This window comes from Xiphophorus maculatus, chromosome 20 (assembly GCF_002775205.1).
Source record: "Xiphophorus maculatus strain JP 163 A chromosome 20, X_maculatus-5.0-male, whole genome shotgun sequence".
Taxonomy (NCBI): Eukaryota; Metazoa; Chordata; class Actinopteri; order Cyprinodontiformes; family Poeciliidae; genus Xiphophorus; species Xiphophorus maculatus.
The window spans coordinates 28560152-28579735 of NC_036462.1; the positions used below are offsets into that span (position 1 = coordinate 28560152).

General features: G+C 41.3%; 1 protein-coding gene across 1 annotated transcript; it reads right to left on the bottom strand.

Annotated features, from left to right (window-relative positions):
- Positions 1–1662: 1662 nt before the first annotated feature.
- On the bottom strand, positions 1663–19524 carry LOC102225318 (monocarboxylate transporter 2-like). Its single transcript, XM_023353474.1, has 5 exons — positions 19396–19524; positions 17614–17834; positions 7751–7894; positions 4518–5309; positions 1663–2097 (listed from the first exon to the last, which is right to left on the bottom strand). The coding sequence occupies exons 1-5, from the start codon at positions 19473–19475 to the stop codon at positions 1826–1828; spliced, it is 1509 nt and encodes a 502-aa protein (XP_023209242.1). The 5' UTR covers positions 19476–19524; the 3' UTR covers positions 1663–1825.
- Positions 19525–19584: the final 60 nt, after the last annotated feature.

Sequence of the window (19584 nt, forward strand, 5' to 3'; positions counted from 1 at the left end):
TTAAAATCACACATAAAGCTTAGCTCAGGCTGCTTTGGTCCACACCTGAGATGCAACGACAGACAATGTAAAAGTAGGGGGGAAAAAATCTGACACACTGATAAACATGGAATAATGAAACACTGCGTCAGGCTGCGGATACGTGACCCGCCATGTTGGGCAGGGACTCTGTCTGGACTGGGATGTTACTCAGGTAATGCAAGACGTTGAGCTTTTAGCACAGCATGTTGACGCTGCCACCACTACTTAGTTTTTTTTTAAATAATTTACATTATTAGTTGAAATGGCACAGTACTCAAGTTAAATAAAATGATTTTATTTGGGGAATAAATTCTAATGAGTGCACGATTTAGTTAAGACTTTTTCTCTTTTTTTGAGGTTCTGCAAACAAAAACCAGCTGAAGGCGTTTATCTGTTTTAAGTTGGTGTTGCCACTTAGATTGCAACACATGTAACACATTGAGTTCACATTTACTTTTTTTATATGAAATAAACAACGTTTATCCTACAGTATATGACCTAGACAAGAAAATATTAACGTGATCAAATGAATTTGAAAAGGAAGAAATTCAATTCAATTCATTTTTTACAGTTCTATGAATTATGTAAATGTTTCTCCAATATTCAGGGAATTGTCTTAAAAGCCTAACAGTGTTTTTTTTGAAACATATTCATTCTCACCGCCTAACAGGACAACAAAATGTGGCTTAATATTCCAGACAGAGAAGAAGTAAAAACCTTAAACTTAAGGTAGGAAAATAAAACCATAAAATATTGTAAAATCTGTTGACATCACACCTCCTCTATTTACTTCAAAAATCCATCATGTCCCTCCAAATACGGCTGTCGTCTTGAGGTATCTTAGCAACAGGCTCAGTCAGTGGGTGTGAACAAATTCTACAGAAACAGTGAAACTGACTGGATCCTGTCGCAAAGACGGGTAAAGATCAGATAAACATGGAGATGTGGAAGAAAATGCAGCCTTTCAATTAATCAGTGGGTAAAATCTCAAAAAGCAGTTTTTTAATAAAATCTGCTGTTTAGAGTACATATTTAGTTTTACTTTTTAACAAAGGTGATATAAATTTGACTTCAGCAAATCCTCCGTAGCTCGCTGTTAGAGAACTGGCATGTTGGTGCAATGGAGATACAGAGTCTCCATGAAAGCAGGGTAAACACTATTTACTAACAGTAAAGACCTGACTTCTCCAAAGTTTGAGATAATGCTGCTGACAATAAAGCATGAATTAAACTATGCAGTATTACCAAAGGTGGGCAGAGTACCCAAAAGAGCAGCACTACAGCAAAATATACTTACTCAAGTAAAAGTAAAAGTATCCGTCCAGTTAATTAAGAGTAAAAAAGTATTTGGTAAAAACTCTACTCAAGTTGTGTGTAACAGATTACATGATCAATCATTTAATGTTTGAAAATCATATTTTCAGACGGATCAAAATACAAAGATATGTGGATTTTTGGGGGGGTATTTTAAGGATGAAAATGACCATCATCCATATAGATAAAAAAAAAAAAGGCAAAATAAAATTTTACCAAGTCAGATTCATTGGATAAAAATACTTATGAAACTTTAACAAAAAACTGCAGGTGTGTGTCTGTCTGGTGAACTTTTGGTGAAAACATGTTTGTTTGTTTTTTATTCAGTGGGTAGAGGATCCAGAAATTTTACTCAAGAGTAACGATACTTCACAATAAAATTACTCAAGTAAAAGTAAAAAGTGAAGCGTAGTAAAAGTACTCCTAAAATTGTCTCTTTTTTTTTTCTTCAAAAAAAGTTACTCAAGTAAATGTAATTGAGTAAATGTAGCTAGTTACTACCCAACTGTGAGTATTCTGGTTGGGCCGTGTTCGTCTCTTTCACCTCAGAGTCCATCAGTTCCATCTGAGCCTCTCTGCTCGCCCGCTCCTGGTTCTCCACGGTGTTCCGGTTCTGCTCCGTTTCTTTTCCTCTATTCGCTTTCTCTAACCTGTTGTAGTTATAGAAGTTCATGACGAAGAGGAAGAGCCCACCAGTCGTGATCACTCCTCCGCACATGAAGAAAAGGTACTTGTAGTCATCAAAGATGTCCACCAGCAACCCTGGAGCAGAAGCATGCGAATTCAAAGTCAAAACAGGAAAAGAAAGCCAGTTTGGCTAATTTGAGAGGAGCTGCTTTGGAGCTGACAGAGAGCCGCTGAACGCTTTCTGGCTCTCCTGCTTTTCTAGGAAGACAATTTGGACGACAGCAGCGAAGGCCATTCTCAGAAACATAGATACGCAGAAAGGGTCTGCAGAAAAATGACAAATGTGCTTCAGATTAGACTTAAAGCTCCAGATTTCCGGAAACCAAAGAGGCTGGGCTACCTTCGTCAAAAGGTGGAAAAGGTGGTGACGGAAAAAGATGGGAAAATCCAACACTGTCCAACATGGACAAACATGGATGTTCATCCGTTTTTGCATTTCTACTTTGGAAATTCAATTGAAAGAGACCGGAAGGCAGAAACTGAGGGAAAATAATTAAATATGGAGACATTTGCAAGAATCCTGCTTTGACATATCACACTATAGATGAGCTACTTAAAAAAGAGAATCAAGTCTTTTATATGAACTTTTTAGATAAACTAACTAACTACCTACCACATTACAGAACCCATCACATTGAAAGAGAGCGTTTTAGTTTAGGGTGAAGGGACCATTAAAAAGGTTTCTCTCATCACGCTCCAGCTTTGCAGCCGATGATGATGGGCATAATATTTGCGTATACACCGTGAGGGGTCATTTTTCATTCTGCCTCTCAATGCATTATCTGATTGATAGCACTCATCTGGTGCCGGTGCTCAGATGACCACCACCCTCATTAAGACAGTCCTTGATTGGCTGAGCAGTAATTATGTCCATCTGGCATAGTCACCCCTTTCTCTTTTTTTAGTGCCTTCGCAGCCTAATTATGGCCCAGGTACAGGACTTTAATGACGAGAGTTTGAACTGAGCATCATTAAACACCCAACGCAAAAGGCTAATTACCCTCACTTACCTCACTTCCTCCTAATTGGCTTGACCTGAAGGTTCGGAGGAGCAGTAACAAGCAGATACGGGATACATAACGATTGTGCCCTCTGGAGGAGAGTGTTACACAAGCAAGGAGGCACTTATTTGGCCCCATTAAAAGGGGCCCCTCAGAAAGGGGTCGCTCCCAGTCAAAACTTTTCACTTTAGCGAAAAGCGGAGAGAAAGTTTATCTGTCGAAAACCCTCATCTTTCCATTTTCATCAAACTGAGCATCTTCTGAATGGCCGCTTAGTTTCCTGAGGACTGATACTTTACAAATAATAATTACGACCGAGAACGTATTTGCGTCTCTTCAACAGATTTAGCTGCTAACGCTACACCGGTGGAGTTCTAGGAGGGCACCAGTGGATTTCTAACTACACTAAAACAAAACAGAAAGCAATCTAAGCAGAGGATAATAGAACCGCTGCAAAAATAAAAATTGCGCACAATGAACATTCTGCAACAAAGTCAAGAACTATCCTTGGTTACATCAAAAACATCTGAACGTTTGCCTTATTCTGTAACCTTACAAATGTTTTTGAATATTTTGTTAATCTCAAAGGAGAAATAAAAAAGTAAATATCTAAGCAGGATGCTAAACTTGCTGGTATAGTTTACACCGTTAATAGTTTCATTTATATGTAGGACTGAGTGAGCGGAGGAAGAAGAAGAACTTGAGTATTGGAGCGCGGGGGGGTCATCTGATATTTTTCTAGTTTGGATAATTTACCTCTAAGCACACAAAAACTGGATTTGCATACTGATAGGAAATTTCATCTTTCTTTTGAGTTCTTTTCTTTCTTTCCTCCTGTTTGTCAAGATGGCGCCGGCGCAGCTGGCTGCCTGCAGACGCAGCTCCTGTCGTGTGTGTTTGTCTGTGTATATTTGCTGTAACATCTCTTGTCTTGTCTTGTCTCTATGCTGTAACTGCGAAGTAATTTCCCTGCTGGGATGAATAAAGTACTTCTATTCTATTCTATTCTATTCAGATTAAATGGTTGACAAATCAGCCCATTATCGCCCTCTACTGGGCTGTAAGGAAAGCTGTGTGCAATTCAACTGAACGCGAGGTCCAAGCGGCCGACCTTTGCGGACACGGAGAACGATGAGACCCTTACCAAACTGGGCCTTCCATGCAAACCTAAACAATCCCAGCTCAGTAGTAATAATTCATCTCTCTCTTAGAGTAAAAACAGCATTTTAAACAATACCTAAGGTTTAAACACTTAGGTATTGCATTTTTGGAAATAGCTTGCTTCCAAACGATCACACGCCCACATAGATTTATCTGACTTTACATTATTGACTCGCTCTTTGGTCTACCATGTTGCAATATTTGGCTGCAGCGATCTGAGAGCAGATCTAGTTGTGCAATTCCGAGACAAAAAGTGAGATTTGTACACATAGCGAGATGAGCTTCAGCACGAATGCAAAGGAGCACGGACAAATCACATTGAGGGTACGTTACCTGCAGCCGGCGGTCCCAAGAGCATGGGGAAGCACTCTATGATGGTCACCAGTCCAACAGCACTGGGGAAGCGCTGGTTTCCCATCAGGTCCATGAGGCATTCAAATATCAGTGCGAAAACCATCCCAAAGCCCACTCCGAAGAACACAGCGTAGGCCACCAGCAGCGGGTAGGTCCTCATCAGGGGGCAGAGGAGGTGGAACGTGCCATTGAAGACCATGGCGAAGCTGAAGAGGGCCTGGATCCTCGGCCTGACCCACTTGCTGTTGGCTACCAGCCCTGTGAGAGGCCGAACAAACATGTCGACGAAGCCCATGATGGAGAGCAGATAGGCGGCAGAGTACTCCTCTACGCCTCGGCTGACTGCGTACGCCGACAAAAACACGATGGGCGCGTAGGCGCCAAAGATGAACATCACGTTTCCAACGAGGTAAATAATAAAGCCCGGATCCTTGAAGAACGACAGATCCACAAAGGTCTTAACTTTTTTCAGACGGCTCCCTTTCGACTTGGCGTTGTTTGACTGGTCCACTTCCTTCGGTGGCGCAGAGTGCCGAGCGACAGGTCTCATTACGGCCCCCGCAACGCAGCAGTTTAACATCATACCCCCGAGGATAAGCAGGCTTCCTCTCCAGCCAAAGTGTCCTAAGAGATACTGGTTGAGCGGGGCCAGGAAGCAGAGGAACACCGGACTGCCGGCCATGGCAAGGCCGTTGGCCAACGGTCGCTTGGCAAGGAAATATTTACTGATGATGGTGAGAGACGCGTTCAGGTTAAAGCAGAGTCCCCAGCCTGTATGCAAGAAAGAGAGTGGGGAATTTTTTTTTTACATAAATAAATAAAAGAGAGTCACATTTAAAATGCTTAAGAAGGAAAAGTTGTGCTGAAGCTAAACTCTAGAGGATCCTTTCCAAATTAAATCAGAACTGATTGTGCTCCGTGTTCATTTAGGTTTCATCTCATTTTAGTTTTGCCGGCTAAAATCTCATTACAGAATGCTGGAATTATTTCAGAAATAATTTCTCCATTTAAGTAGAAATAAATTAGGTAGCCTGGGTAATACAGTCACTCTCCTACCTTCTATTCTGAACACATTAATTTAATAGCGCCTTAATTTAAGGAAGATGAAGAGCTACAGCTACATGGTAGCAGCGCTAGATTTTCTCCTTCCAACGTCAATTTGCTGCTCTGGTCTGAGTTCACAGGTACGTTCCTCAAACTCATTATTCTTCGTAAAACTAACTTTGATGTAGTAAGGAAACAGTGTCTGGTTTTAGTTTGTAAAATTCAGTAATAATAATATTTAGTTTCTAGTATGTTTCTTAAAAATGTATTTACAGGAGCAATGTCCGTTTCCGCTATACAAAGATCTGAGAAAGAGGCAATGAAAAGAAAGCAGAAATGACTTTAGAATCAAACAGGAAAGCTTTTTTTCATTTAAATATGTTTTTGTTTTCACATACAGAAAGAAAACAAACATGCTAATGCTAAATAAGCTAGCTTTTAGCTTGTTGCAAGTAGTTTTCAGAACAGTACAAGTTGCCTGTGTACCTTGATGCCAGCTTTAACTACACACAATATCACAAAGAAATCTTTTATACAAGACTATCAGCAGAATTTAGGCGAGTGTCTGTTTTATAGCGTCGATACAGCAGGTATACTGAGACAACGTCATCTAAGCCTTCACGATGATAACCTAAGCATACATACACTTAATGTTTAACTTCAATAATAATAACTGTAAGCCAAATGTAATTATTTACAGTATCCCTCTTTGTATTATTTCTTAAGGCTGTGGACTTTAAACAACGCAACGCAGAAGATATTAACTATAACAGGGAAAACAAGAATGGTGATGTTGATATAATTGACATTAGAGTTAAACTAATATGATGAGGAATTTTTGTGAAGAAATAAGAATCATATGGTTAAATATGTAGCAAGTAGGCATTGGTTGGTACCTGGTAACAAGGTATAGGACGGTTTTGAAGAGTTACGGTTTCAAAACATCTAACATTTTCCTTCTTCCTCCCCCTTTAAAGTCCTTTTAACGAGATGCAGCAAAAAGTACTGAACCATTTCCTGCTGTGTAAATCACTGAGTATTGCAGCAGCGCATGGCGTCTGTCTCAGCCTGGCTTAAATAAAGCTCCAGCTCTACACACTTAAAAAAATAAAAAAATAGCTGTTATTGACTGTAATAATCACATTATTTTTTGTACATTATTATTTTAGCTGCAGCAGGAAAACTAGTTGCTTTTTTATTGAAAAATGATTACATGATGATGTACATTTTTGTGGGTGAGAGGCATTATTACTCAAGGTCAACATATTTTGTGAATTTCATACTAGCCTATACCTAGTGGACAAAAGGTCTTTGAGGTACGGATGATTAGTAAGTAAAGAACAACATTTGTTGCCATTTATCTGATTTTGGACCTCATCCAACACTGACGGTTTCCCACCAAAGGTACTCGAAATCAACTTCCAACACCATTATGTTTGCAGGCACCGACTATTGTCTCTACTGAATCTCAACGGGAAGAAAGAACGCTAGAGTAAGAGGGGGGGAATGAAAGAGTCTTAGGTTTTTTGCAGTAAATGCTTGTCTATTTAGCTACCTTGTCTAGATAAAGCTGAATGATGTCATATTGTCACTATGCAAGGGCTCAAGGGAACAAAGCTGTGCCCCTGGGCACAGGACACAGCTTAGCCACTTGCTGGGACTATTAATGCTTCATAGGAGCCTTCGGCGGAGTAATGAGCCTCGTAGGGTGGCGGAGGGCCCCCATTGCGACGCCCGTGATTGGAGACTGCAGGAAGGCGATGGAGGCCGATTAAAGCCTATGCTCTCTGGGATCAGAGATAGTTCTGTCTTAATTACTGTCATGGCGCTGGTTCTCTTGCCGCTCTAACTGCACCTGAGGAGCTGAGGCAGATGCCCAAAGCCCAGGAACAAATGGCACAGAGGCCAAATCGGTAGAGGCAGCTCTGCATCAAGAAACTCTTAGCAAATACAAAAAAAAAAGCTCTGCAAATTCCTCTGCCTCCAAGCAAATAGTCCATTGAGAACAGGAACAGTTAGCAAAACGGCAAGAGAAAGCGTTTTGGATCTCAAAATAAGTTAAATAAATCTTGCCCAACAACATTGAGGCAGTTAAGGTGTTACAAAAAGCAGCCAAAAATAATCACATTTATGATACCAAAAAGAAAAACAAAAAAACTGAACTATACCTCCAATGATGCCAATGCAAAGGTAGAGGTAAACGATGGAGCTCCCAAATGAGGCCGTTACCATAGAAACCCCACACATCAGCCCGCCCATCATGACCACTGGTCGACTTCCAAAGCGACGGACCAACACGCTGCTCACTGGACCTGAAAAAGAGGAGGGGAAAACAATAATTGGGTTTGTCTTTTATTACACTTCTTTGCAATGTCTCCACGTTTTGTCAAGTCAAAACCCAAAATTCCAAAGTACACTTTATGTGACAGGCCAACATGAAATGAAGTGGAATTGTGAATGAAGTGAAATAGATATATGGCCTTCACATTGTCGTTTTCCTAACATGTTTTACTCCCCATTGGTCCCATAGATTGCATTTGGAACTATACGATCTGCAAAAAGCTGGTGATAATTCTGAAAGCAAACAAAATATTTTTTGTAATGCTATTTTTCCCCATAAGTTGCATCTCTAAAAGTTTGTAGAAAGCGTCTTTGTCAGAACATTAACCTGCCACGTTCACTTCAAAAGGATCAAACTGCCTCATCTATTTCTAGACAAGTTGGTAATATGTTCATGTACCTAAACATGGGTGAAAGAACTTCAGACTAAGATGGTGGAAAACCTCCTTTACTATGCACTAAAAAAAAAAAAAAAAAAGTCCGGTGACTCATTACCACTTCCCTCTGATATTGCACAGCGCTTTGTTTAGAGATCAATCAGCAAGTGAACAGTCTTTCATATCCTGTCAACCTTTCCGTCATTCTAACCTTGTCTGAAAGAGTGATATTGCACCGCCAGTCACTCTACAACCTTCTATGATAAGGGCAAGCTGCACATTCATCTTACAGGGATTCAGCCAAAAATATGCAGCAAAATATTCCACTAAATCAAATCACTCTGACAAAATGCATGTTTTAGATTTATAGTTGCTTCATTCAGTTGACCAACTCCAGATCAGTCCCTAAATGTTTTGTTTTTCATGGATTTAAATGTTGGTATTTCACAAACCTTCACTGAAGTTAGGTTCAGTTTGATCAGAGCCATTGTTTGCGTAGCACGTATTGTTTATTTTTTTTTGTTTCAACATCCAAAAGCAGTGACCTCTAGCACCTGGTGTTGTAGAATGTCAAACAGATTCTTTACCGTGTTTCTGTAGATCCCAGATTCAGAGGACCAACAAGAACCAAACATATTGTGAGAAGTATATTTATGATTAGGCAAGTTGGTGCAGTGATTGGTCTGCTTAACTGAGAAATTGATGATTAACTGACAAATTACATAATTTTCTGGACATCCCCTTAAAAAAAACAGCAAATAAGAAAACGATGCCAACAAGAAACACTGTTGGTAAACAATAAACTGAACAAAAAGCGCCCAAAGAGAAGAAAGACCCGCAGCAGGCTAACAATACAGCTGGCTAGAGAAGAAAAGCTAACGAAGCTAATGAAACTGTAGCCGGAGTCCTGCGTGAACTAAAGGAGTGGTGGAAAGAAAATTAGAGTGTGTTTGCTGAGACAAAGGCTGCTCTAACAAAACTGGAAACATCAGTATGAGACCTGAAAGAGCGTAGGGACACCCTAGAGCAGGGGTGGGCACTCCTGGTCCTCGAGGGCCGGTGTCCTGCAACTTTTAGATGCATCTCTACTTCAACACACCTGAGTCAAATAATGAGGTCGTTAACAGGACTCTGGAGAACTTGACTGCACTTAGGAGGAGATTCAGCTGTTGGATTCAGGTGTGTTGGACCAGGGAGACATCTAAGAGTTGCAGGACACCGGCCCTCGAGGACCGGGAGTGCCCACCCCTGCCCTAGAGCAACGCATGGAAGGAGCAGAGAGTAGAAACGGTAGAAAGGTACTCAACTTTTTCTACTACTTTTACACGACTTCACAGGCCCTCGCATACAGGTGCTGGTGCGAGGGCTTTCACAGGCCAGGTCCTTGAAGGATCCCTGGCCTTCACAGGCCCTTGCGTCCACGTTCGGTGCGAGGGCCTTCACAGGCCAGGGCCTTCACATGCCTTCGCATACAGGTGCTGGTGCGAGGGCCTTCACAGGCCAGGGTCTTCACATGCCTTCGCATCCAGGTGGCGGTTCGAGGGCCTTCACAGGTCATTCAAGGATCCCTGGCCTTCACAGGCCCTCGCGTCCACGTGGCGGTGCGAGGGCCTTCACAGGCCAGGTCATTCAAGGATCCCTGGCCTTCACAGGCCCTCGCGTCCACGTTCGGTGCGAGGGCCTTCACAGGCCAGGTCATTCAAGGATCCCTGGTCTTCACAGGCCCTCGCGTCCACGTCCGGTGCGAGGGCCTTCACAGGCCAGGTCCTTGAAGGATCCCTGGCCTTCACAGGCCCTCGCGTCCACGTTCGGTGCGAGGGCCTTCACAGGCCAGGTCCTTGAAGGATCCCAGGCCTTCACAGGCCTTCACATTACCACGTGGTCGTCTTATTCAAGCACTTCTGAAGGAACAGCCTGCGATGTCATCGATGACATCACGTTCGTTTTGTCGGTCTGATGTCATCAGTGACAGTCAGGGACGGACGTGATGTCATCGATGACATCGCAGGCTGTTACCTCAGAAAAAATATTTTTTATACCTATGTTACATGTCTCAGCTGTATTGAAAGAGTTGTAACAATTGATGTTTGTTTTGTTTTGTCTCTTCTTCTCCTTTCTTCCGAGTGGGAAGCCTGTAAACAAGAACAGCTTTAGCGAACGAAGAACGACCGCCGTTTTCTTCCCCAAACTCTGTCTGTTTTATTACAAATTGTCAAAATCATGAAATCATGCAATCATACATTGAACATTCCTTTGTGCATTCATGTCCATGTGTCCTTCCGTTGCTCCAAAACAACCATATTCCATCTGCTTCAATAAACAACATCAGCCCCCACCAGCTGTGACAGCATCCATGGGCCAAATCAAAACAATTCAACAATCGATTTAAATCTTACACATTTACATAAAAAGAAAACTATTCCTCAAGTTCAGTGAAATTGTAAGGCTCCTAATTTCTTTGAATTGTAATAACTCTGAAAAATTTAATCATATTATTAGTTCTATAATTTAATATGGGCATATTTAGAGGACTAGATCTAGCTTAAGCTAGTACAGTAGAATCAATTACAGGGTAGTAGGGGAAAAGTGGTAACGTCTATAATAAATGTTTGAAACTGATGAGAACTGATTTCCGGTACATGTAACAGAGTAACTTTAACACTTCCTATCAAAAGATAACACAACCCGTCAGGATACCACCGAAATCTTCATAAGGTTGGGTCGGAGAGTGTATCGAAGTTTAGATACATGTAGCAAACTTCTATAACGGCTGTTTTACGACCGTTATAGCTACAAACCGTAATTATGAAACAAAATCACTCTTTTTCCCTCGAACGTCTAAACACGTCTAGCAAGTAATTACGAAATCAGCACCGAATGAACTTGTAAATTTACATTTTAGCGGGGACAGTTTCCACCAGCTTCGCACTACTAACATGTAAACAAGAACAGCTTTAGCGAACGAAGAACGACCGCCATCTTTTTCCCCAAACTCTGTCTGAGGCGCAAGGGGGAAAGGGGCGGGGCTCCTCACTCTAGGTCTCCTGGTGAAACGCTGTCTATAATTTGGCTCTAACAAAACTGGAAACATCAGTATGAGACCTGAAAGAGCGTAGGGACACCCTAGAGCAGGGGTGGGCAAATCCAGGCCTCGAGGGCCGGTCTCCTGCAACTTTTAGATGTATCTCTACTTCAACACACCTGAGTCAAATAATGAGGTCATTAGCAGGACTCTGGAGAACTTGACTGCACTTAGGAGGTGAGTCAGCTGTTGGATACAAGAGTGTTTCAAGGGAGACATCTAAGAGTAGCAGGACACCGGCCCTCGAGGACCAGGATTGCCCACCCCTGCCCTAGAGCAACGCATGGAAGGAGAAGAGAGTATAAACGGTAGAAAGGTACTCAACTTTTTCTACTACTTTTACACGACTTCACAGGCCCTCGCATACAGGTGCTGGTGCGAGGGCCTTCACAGGCCAGGGCCTTCACATGCCTTCGCATCCAGGTGGCGGTGCGAGGGCCTTCACAGGCCAGGTCATTCAAGGATCCCTGGCCTTCAAAGGCCCTCGCGTCCACGTGGCGGTGCGAGGGCCTTCACAGGTCATTCAAGGATCCCTGGCCTTCACAGGCCCTCGCGTCCACGTCCGGTGCGAGGGCCTTCACAGGCCAGGTCATTCAAGGATCCCTGGCCTTCACAGGCCCTCGTGTCCACGTCCGGTGCGAGGGCCTTCACAGGCCAGGTCCTTGAAGGATCCCTGGCCTTCACAGGCCCTCGCGTCCACGTCCGGTGCGAGGGCCTTCACAGGCCAGGTCCTTGAAGGATCCCTGGCCTTCACAGGCCCTCGCGTCCACGTCCAGTGCGAGGGCCTTCACAGGTCATTCAAGGATCCCTGGCCTTCACAGGCCCTCGTGTCCACGTCCGGTGCGAGGGCCTTCACAGGCCAGGTCCTTGAAGGATCCCAGGCCTTCACAGGCCTTCACATTACCACTTGGTCGTCTTATTCAAGCACTTCTGAAGGAACAGCCTACGATGTCATCGATGACATCACGTTCGTTTTGTCGGTCTGATGTCATCAGTGACAGTCAGGGACGGACGTGATGTCATCGATGACATCGCAGGCTGTTACCTCAGAAAAAATATTTTTTATACCTATGTTACATGCCTTACACATGCCTTCGCATCCAGGTGGCGGTGCGGGGGCCTTCACAACTTATTAATTAATTCTCCAATGAAAAACAGTTAAAATAGAGATGCACATTCTTATACTAGACTGTTTAACAGCATTTACTTTTCAAGATGTTTTATTGTTAGAAATGACATTGCAACATTCTTGACCTATTTAAGCTTGTGGTTGAATGGCTTCTTAATACTTTTCTGCAGACCCAACTGTTCAATTGCTGTGAGGAAAAACAGATAGGAGAGGCTGCGGCATCCTGAACACGATTTATCCAGATAAAAATCATAATGAGGTTTATAAAATGCCCCCTGTTTTCACATGTCCGAGGTTCGTCTGTTGTCACATAGCCATTTGGCAAATACTATAAAAACCACTGACCAGTAATTAGAAAGTAATTAAAATGAAAATTATTATACAAATAATTAAATTGAAAAGAATTAAAATCAGTTAAAAATTCTTAAAATAAGAAAAATTATGAAAGAGTCATTGGCAAAAAAAATAAATAAATATCAAATTAAATTTTCTTCAAAAACAATAAAATACATTAGTTAAAATAAGTATTGAAGACTTCCAGTGGTGCCATGCTCTGAGATGGCTGCATTGGGTGGAGGCTCCAGTGAGATTGATGATTAACTGACAAATTGATGTTTGAAGACAAAATAATGGAAACAACAAGCTTTGAAATGGATAAGTCTTCTGATGATTTCTGAAATAACTTGAGCTGATCGTCTCATGTTCCAGTTGTTTTAATAATTTCAATCATGTTGCTGAAGTGAGATTTGGTTGTGACGTTATGAGAGGTTAATGTCTCAACAGCAGTATTAAATTCTTGATATGTTCATGTTGTATACAGCCAGAAAGTGTGATCCAAACAGGGGCATTTCGTTGTTTTTTTTTGTTGTTGTTATTGTTTTTTTGTAATCCTTCAATGCTTTTTTCATTTTTCAATTTCCTCCAATGAGGAGGACGTGACGCGTTGGGGATGTGGTTGAGCTCTTGTGGGTCAGGTGCAGCGGTGGAGAGGGGCCTGTGCCCTGGAAAGAGTTGCGGTTCCAGCTGCGTATATTTAAAGGTAGCAGGCACTGCTTGAAAAAAAGCATTTGCAATACATATTTGTTTATGTTGCCGTACGGATTAAATTAAAAGTTTAAAAAAATCATCGCGTGTAACATCTTTCTGTTTAAATATCTCACATTGCAATGTGGGACACCTGCGGCTTTAAATCCGGTGTGGCTTGTACGGTACAAAATTGATTTTCTTTCTAAAATTAGAGAATGCGGCTTTTAATCAGGCGCGCTCTGTAGTCCGGTAAATGTGGTTGGTTATTCTGTGCAGTTTTGTGATAGAAATCTTACTTTTTCGTCTAACTGGTGCCTGATGATGCCTGTTTAAAACGCCTGTTTACTTACAAGAGCAGAAATTTGCTTTCTGGCAGAAATAGTTGGCTAAAAAAAATTTGCAATGAAGGTGCAAATAAATATTTCTTATCATCACTTTTATTGCCATCACAATGGCGCCACAAAACATTGTGATAAAATACGATGACCATATTTTGTCACAAACACAAGAAAGGTCTCTGTAAAAAAAAAAAAAATCGGCTTCAGATGAAAAGATCTCAGAAAGAAAAACGCATCAAAATAAAAGTTTTCCGATTTCTCTCTTCTGAAGTGGTTGTTTTTTTTATTTTTTATTCTGATGCCATTTTTTAAAGACCTGTACGTCTGAAGCCATTTTTGCTCAGACTTTATTGTTCTTATGCCATTTAGTCAAAGGTCTGATTGATTTTTGTCAATGTTCTGACACCTGAGGATGTTTTTTTCCTAATATGCGAGGATGTCCTAAAATGTACAACGTTGGCAAAACATTATTAGTTTTGAAAAATATAAAACATGTTTGTATTTAACACATGACAAACTTGTGTTAATTGATAAAACAGGGAGTCAAATTGTTACGTAGAATTGAACAGCAAACAAAAAAACTGCAGCCGTAGCTTTTTCCCGTGCTCTAATTTTAATAATTCATGGCTACGAGAAGTAGTCTGGTGAGAAATTTTGCAATGTGTCCAAAATACGATTAATCGCTCCAATTAATAATACAGAAATTATTTTACTGATGAATTTATTGATAACTGACACCAGAGGTAGTTCTAAATACAAGTAAAGCGAAAGGCAATGTTTAAGCTAAGAATAAAACATCACAAAATCTCTGCAGTCTGCAGCTGCTTTAAGGTCTAAGGTCACACTGAATAAATTGATTCATAATCATTAAATTCTTTTTTTAAACTACGTAAAGCACATTGTGTTAGATTTAAATGTATGAAAAGGAAAGTGCTGCACAAGCAGAGCTTCATTCATTGATCGATTGATAATGTTTAAATTGCAGCTCAAATAACTTCCAGATGCCTCCCTAAAACGACCCCGTTCATTTCTGTATGCGAGTAAAGACTGAAAAGAAAATTCTCTCTATGTGATATTCAAAACGAATCTTTCCAAACTCTATTTACTGTACATAAAAAATATCTATCCTGTGGTATTTTTTTTTTTTTTTTTTTTTACCATTAAGGAGGTGCCCAGCAGGGGTCAAACATAGCTCATCATTCTCAGTGCAGCCGCCGCGTCCCAGCAGACCATCTCTCTTTCTGCAACCATTTCCATTTCCATTATAGGTTTATCATTCCGACTCCTTGAGTCAGAGGTTTTCTGAAGAGGCTGTCATGTCTCTCCCATGGGGACCCGGTGTTAGGCCCCAGTGTGCTGAACCTTCCTCTGATATATCCCACTGTCCCTCTCCTCCACTGGGTGACATTGCTGAAGCCTCGCCAAGGACAATATGATAAAGTCCTGTGCCTGAGCCACGGCGGAGCGGTATATTTCACCGCTTGGGCCTCCCTGAGCTGAGCGCAGGTAGATTACATGCCCCGCTTTCCTGTCACCTTGAAAGCAGCCACCGATGAGCTCATGTGAAGCCTCCACAAGACTTTGATTTAGTCATATTTTGTGTCATCTACCCATGACCCAAATCCCCACAGATTGAAACGAGATGCACATTTATTTTTTTTGTGCCCTGCCCTGGCAGCTTGGTGGGTCTGGTTGCTCTGTAGTGTCAGGTGGATTTGTTTGATAGCCAGGGGAAAAGAGAAAAAAAATAAATAAAGTATTTATTTCCTTTCTTGCACATTTGAAGTTATTAAATTAACAACACGACAGCCTATATTTGGCTCAGGCAGTAGACTGGACGACCCGTAACAGTTATAAGAACACAAATGGAAAAGGACAGAATGGGGAAGAGGAGGGACACGACACACATAATGCCAAAGAAGTAAAACCAAATAATGAGAGCGATTACTACACAATACCTATGTGATCAAAGATAATAATTGATTAAAACAACATATAAAAACAGAAAATCGCAAAGAACAAAAATATATCTGCTACCTGATTAGCAAACATTGTAGCTAACTGCTTTTGCCTTCATGAATATAGTTTTGTATTTATATACAGCAGTGGAGGGAAAAGGGCATCTGTAGTAAATTTACGGGAGCAGCCACAGAGTGGTCCAACAATGTGAAGGAGGATTGGCTACAATGGTCTCATGGCACCAACACTTGAAGCCAGACATTTACAAGCACTTCATAAAAAGGCACTAAACCCTTTTTTAAAAAAATGTCTGACATTAAATCAGACTAAACTTTCCCCGTTTCACATCAGTAAAGGGTTCGCAAAATCACCTCTTTGCCAAGTGCCAGTATAATGAGACGGAGGGAAAAGAACTTCTGGGATCAGAGAAGTCATTTAAATCTAAAAAAAAAAAAAAACTAAAAAAATATTAATGTCTCCCTGAATGTAGAATAAGACAAATGAGAAAAAGGGCATATTCCTAATGAGTTTTGAATTTGGGTCAGGTGACTAAATCACACTGGCAACACTCCTCCCATCAGCCCCCCTAAAGCTACGTCAATGAGCGAAGCCACTCATGTGAAGCCAATTTATCCATTATCTGTCTGTAGGAATGAGTCGACTGTACAACCACACACTGGTGGCTCTCTTTGTGAAGAAAAATGTTTTGGTTTTTTTTCCAAGGAAGAATTTAAGCTTTAATGTGACATGTTGGGGTTTATTTTCTACAGTTTAGGTCAGAAAATGCACACCACAGACTGTTGAATATTTTAAGCTGTTTCTTAGGTATTCATGCATTTCTGTTTGTACATTTTAGCTGCAACTCCCTTAACAAGGAATTGCACTGATAAAAAGAGCAATTCTGTCATTTTAGTTTTATCTAAAGCATAACAGTGTCACATCTTTCTAAGTTAACTTTTTCACATAAAGAGATGTTGCCCTTTCGCCGACTTAAGCTAGCTAGCCGGATTCTATGGTTTAGCCAAAATGAAGCCTTAGTTTACTTATTGGCATAAGAGAGCCACATCAATAAGCTGTTTTCTAAAAACCAATATATATAAACTTCTGAATCCTAACTATTGTTGTAACACTTTGCTTATAAAAAAAAAAAAAGACACCATTACAGTGACCCTGATACATTTGGACTCTCAGATGGAGTTTTGACTGACTGATCAGTTCCTCATGACTGCATACAAACTGTATACTGTATACAGCTGGTCAGTATACACACTGGTTGCTTAAACCACTCCACACTATTTGATTGAGTAAAAGATGCTGATTTAAAGCTGCAGACTACAGACCTTGTGATGGATCACAGCTTTTAGGACACATATGTCCATTTTGGCTTCACTGCAGCTCTGTAAGTAAACGTCAGCTGATAACAAAGCATACTATTGTACAATGAAAATGGTAAACGTTTGCACAAGTTTAATTTTTGAATGAAACCGTCGAGACATAGAACAGTGTTATGTGTATCAACTTGAGAAACCATTTTGCAGAAATGTGTGTGTGTGCTTACGCAGACATCAGCTTTATATCATGTTACATAAAATTGCCATTCTGTTGTATTTAAAACCCCTAACTCTGCCTCACCTCAGTATAAATATGTTTAAGAAGATTAGGAGTTCATTATAGCTCATGTTCCATGATTAAGTCATTTAAACTTGTTTGTTGACCACTGAGCATTCTGATAGCTGTAATTATTTCTCAGTTTGAACAGGGCAACATACTGAAAACTCACCGCCTGCATACATTACAGCCAGCATGATGGAGGAAATCCATGCTATTTCACTATAGCTGGCCCCCAAGTCTTCTTTGATCGGCTTGAAGAAAATGGACAGGGCTTTGGGGGTGGAATATGCGAACCCAATGGAAATATGGGCGCCGAGCACCACCATCCAGCCCCAGCCCCCGTCCACGGGCTTGGGACTCGACACATCTGCCGGAGCAGGCGGCATCTTTCTGTTCAGAGTGGACGACATTAATAAGTTGTCAAAGAACAAACACATGTGATTTACAGTACAGACCAAAAGTTTGGACACACCTTTTAATTCAATGAGTTTCCTTTATTTTCATGACTATTGACATTGTAGATTCACACTGAAGGCATCAAACTATGAATAACACATGTGGAAATATGCACTAAACAAAAAAGTGTAAAACAACTGAAAATACCCCTTATATTCTAGTTTCTTCAAAGTAGCAACCTTTTGCTGTGATTACTGCTTTGCACACACTCTGCATTTTCTTGATGAGCTTCAACAGGTCGTCACCTGAAATGGTTTTCACTTCGTAGGTCAACCTGCCCTGTCAGGTTAATAAGTGGGATTTCTTGCCTTATAAATAGTCATGAAAATAAAGAAAACCCACTGAATTAGAAAGTGTGTCCAAACTTTTGGTCTGTACTGTATATAGAGCTAAAACAAGGCCTTCCTTTAAAAGAAAATAATTTAAAAATAATGAAACTAAGAATCTGTCACTAGGATAGAATAGGATACAATTGAAAATGTGCTTCAGCTAACAACCATATATCATTGCTTGCAGTTCTGCTGTGCGTTCTCCATTTTAGGATGCTGGCTTGAACCCTTGCTTTGAACTTCTTCAAAAGTTTATTCCTGACCCGCCTACTTTGTTCCTTGGTCTTTGTGAGGCCGTCTGTTCAACCCCGTCAATCAGATGGCAGCTCAAATGAGCCGCTTTCTACTGGAGGATTATTAAAGTTTAACGGGAGTTCTCCTTTCCACTGTCACCACATGCATGCTCAGTATGACAGACTGTTGCAAAGCTAACGGCACACTGCAGTCAACTGTCCCCACATTTAGAACGAGAGTGAAAAAGGATGTTAATCCGATCTGTTGCGTCTTCTTTTATTGATGCGCAACAATATAAACAAATACATTTTCTAACTGCGAGGCCCTCACAGAACAGCTGCATGTACACAGACATTAAATTAAGCAAAGTTAAGACTCCAGCTAGGCGACTTCTGAATGCAACTGCAACGGGTTGAATACATGTGCCAACATGTGCACACCACACTTTTCAGACGCACTTGGAGAAAAAAAAAAAATCTAAAAAGGTACCAACAAAGTTGACTGGATTGTTGTAACGTCACAAAACGTCGACATTTCACGCACTGAAACATCTAATGGTGGATTCTGTTTAAAAGCTGTAGGATCATTTCGCCTTAAAATGTTACAGCTTCGCCGCAACAGTTTTGTTTTGTTTGCAGCCCAACAGAAAACGTCAGCTTTTTACGTCATCTTCACGCCACGGATTAAAAACAACTTCGCTACAGACCCGCGACAATACGGTTAATACAAGAGGTGCGTATTTTCAGCTGGGGAAAAAAACAACAGAAAAGCACTAAGAGCAAGTTTCAAAAGCTCAAAAAAAAAAAAAAAAAAAAAAACTCGGAACACGCGGAGTTGGGTTATTGTTCGCACGTGGGCCGGTTTGTCGAAACCCTCAAAACAAAGCGTGGCGTGAATCCTGGCACTTTGTCCCCGCGAAATTGTTGCCTTACCTTCCACAGAGCGCGGCTGCAGACCGTCTGAGGGCCCCGGAGAAAGACAGACACGAGTTCGAGCCGCAGCCTTCATTCATTGGCCGCCTGGTCACATGTTGCACCGTTTGACCCCCCGGGGGCTTTTCTCTTCTTACCGCTGTTGGTGGAGGACCCGAGGGAAGCTGGCCCACATCTCACTCTCTTGTC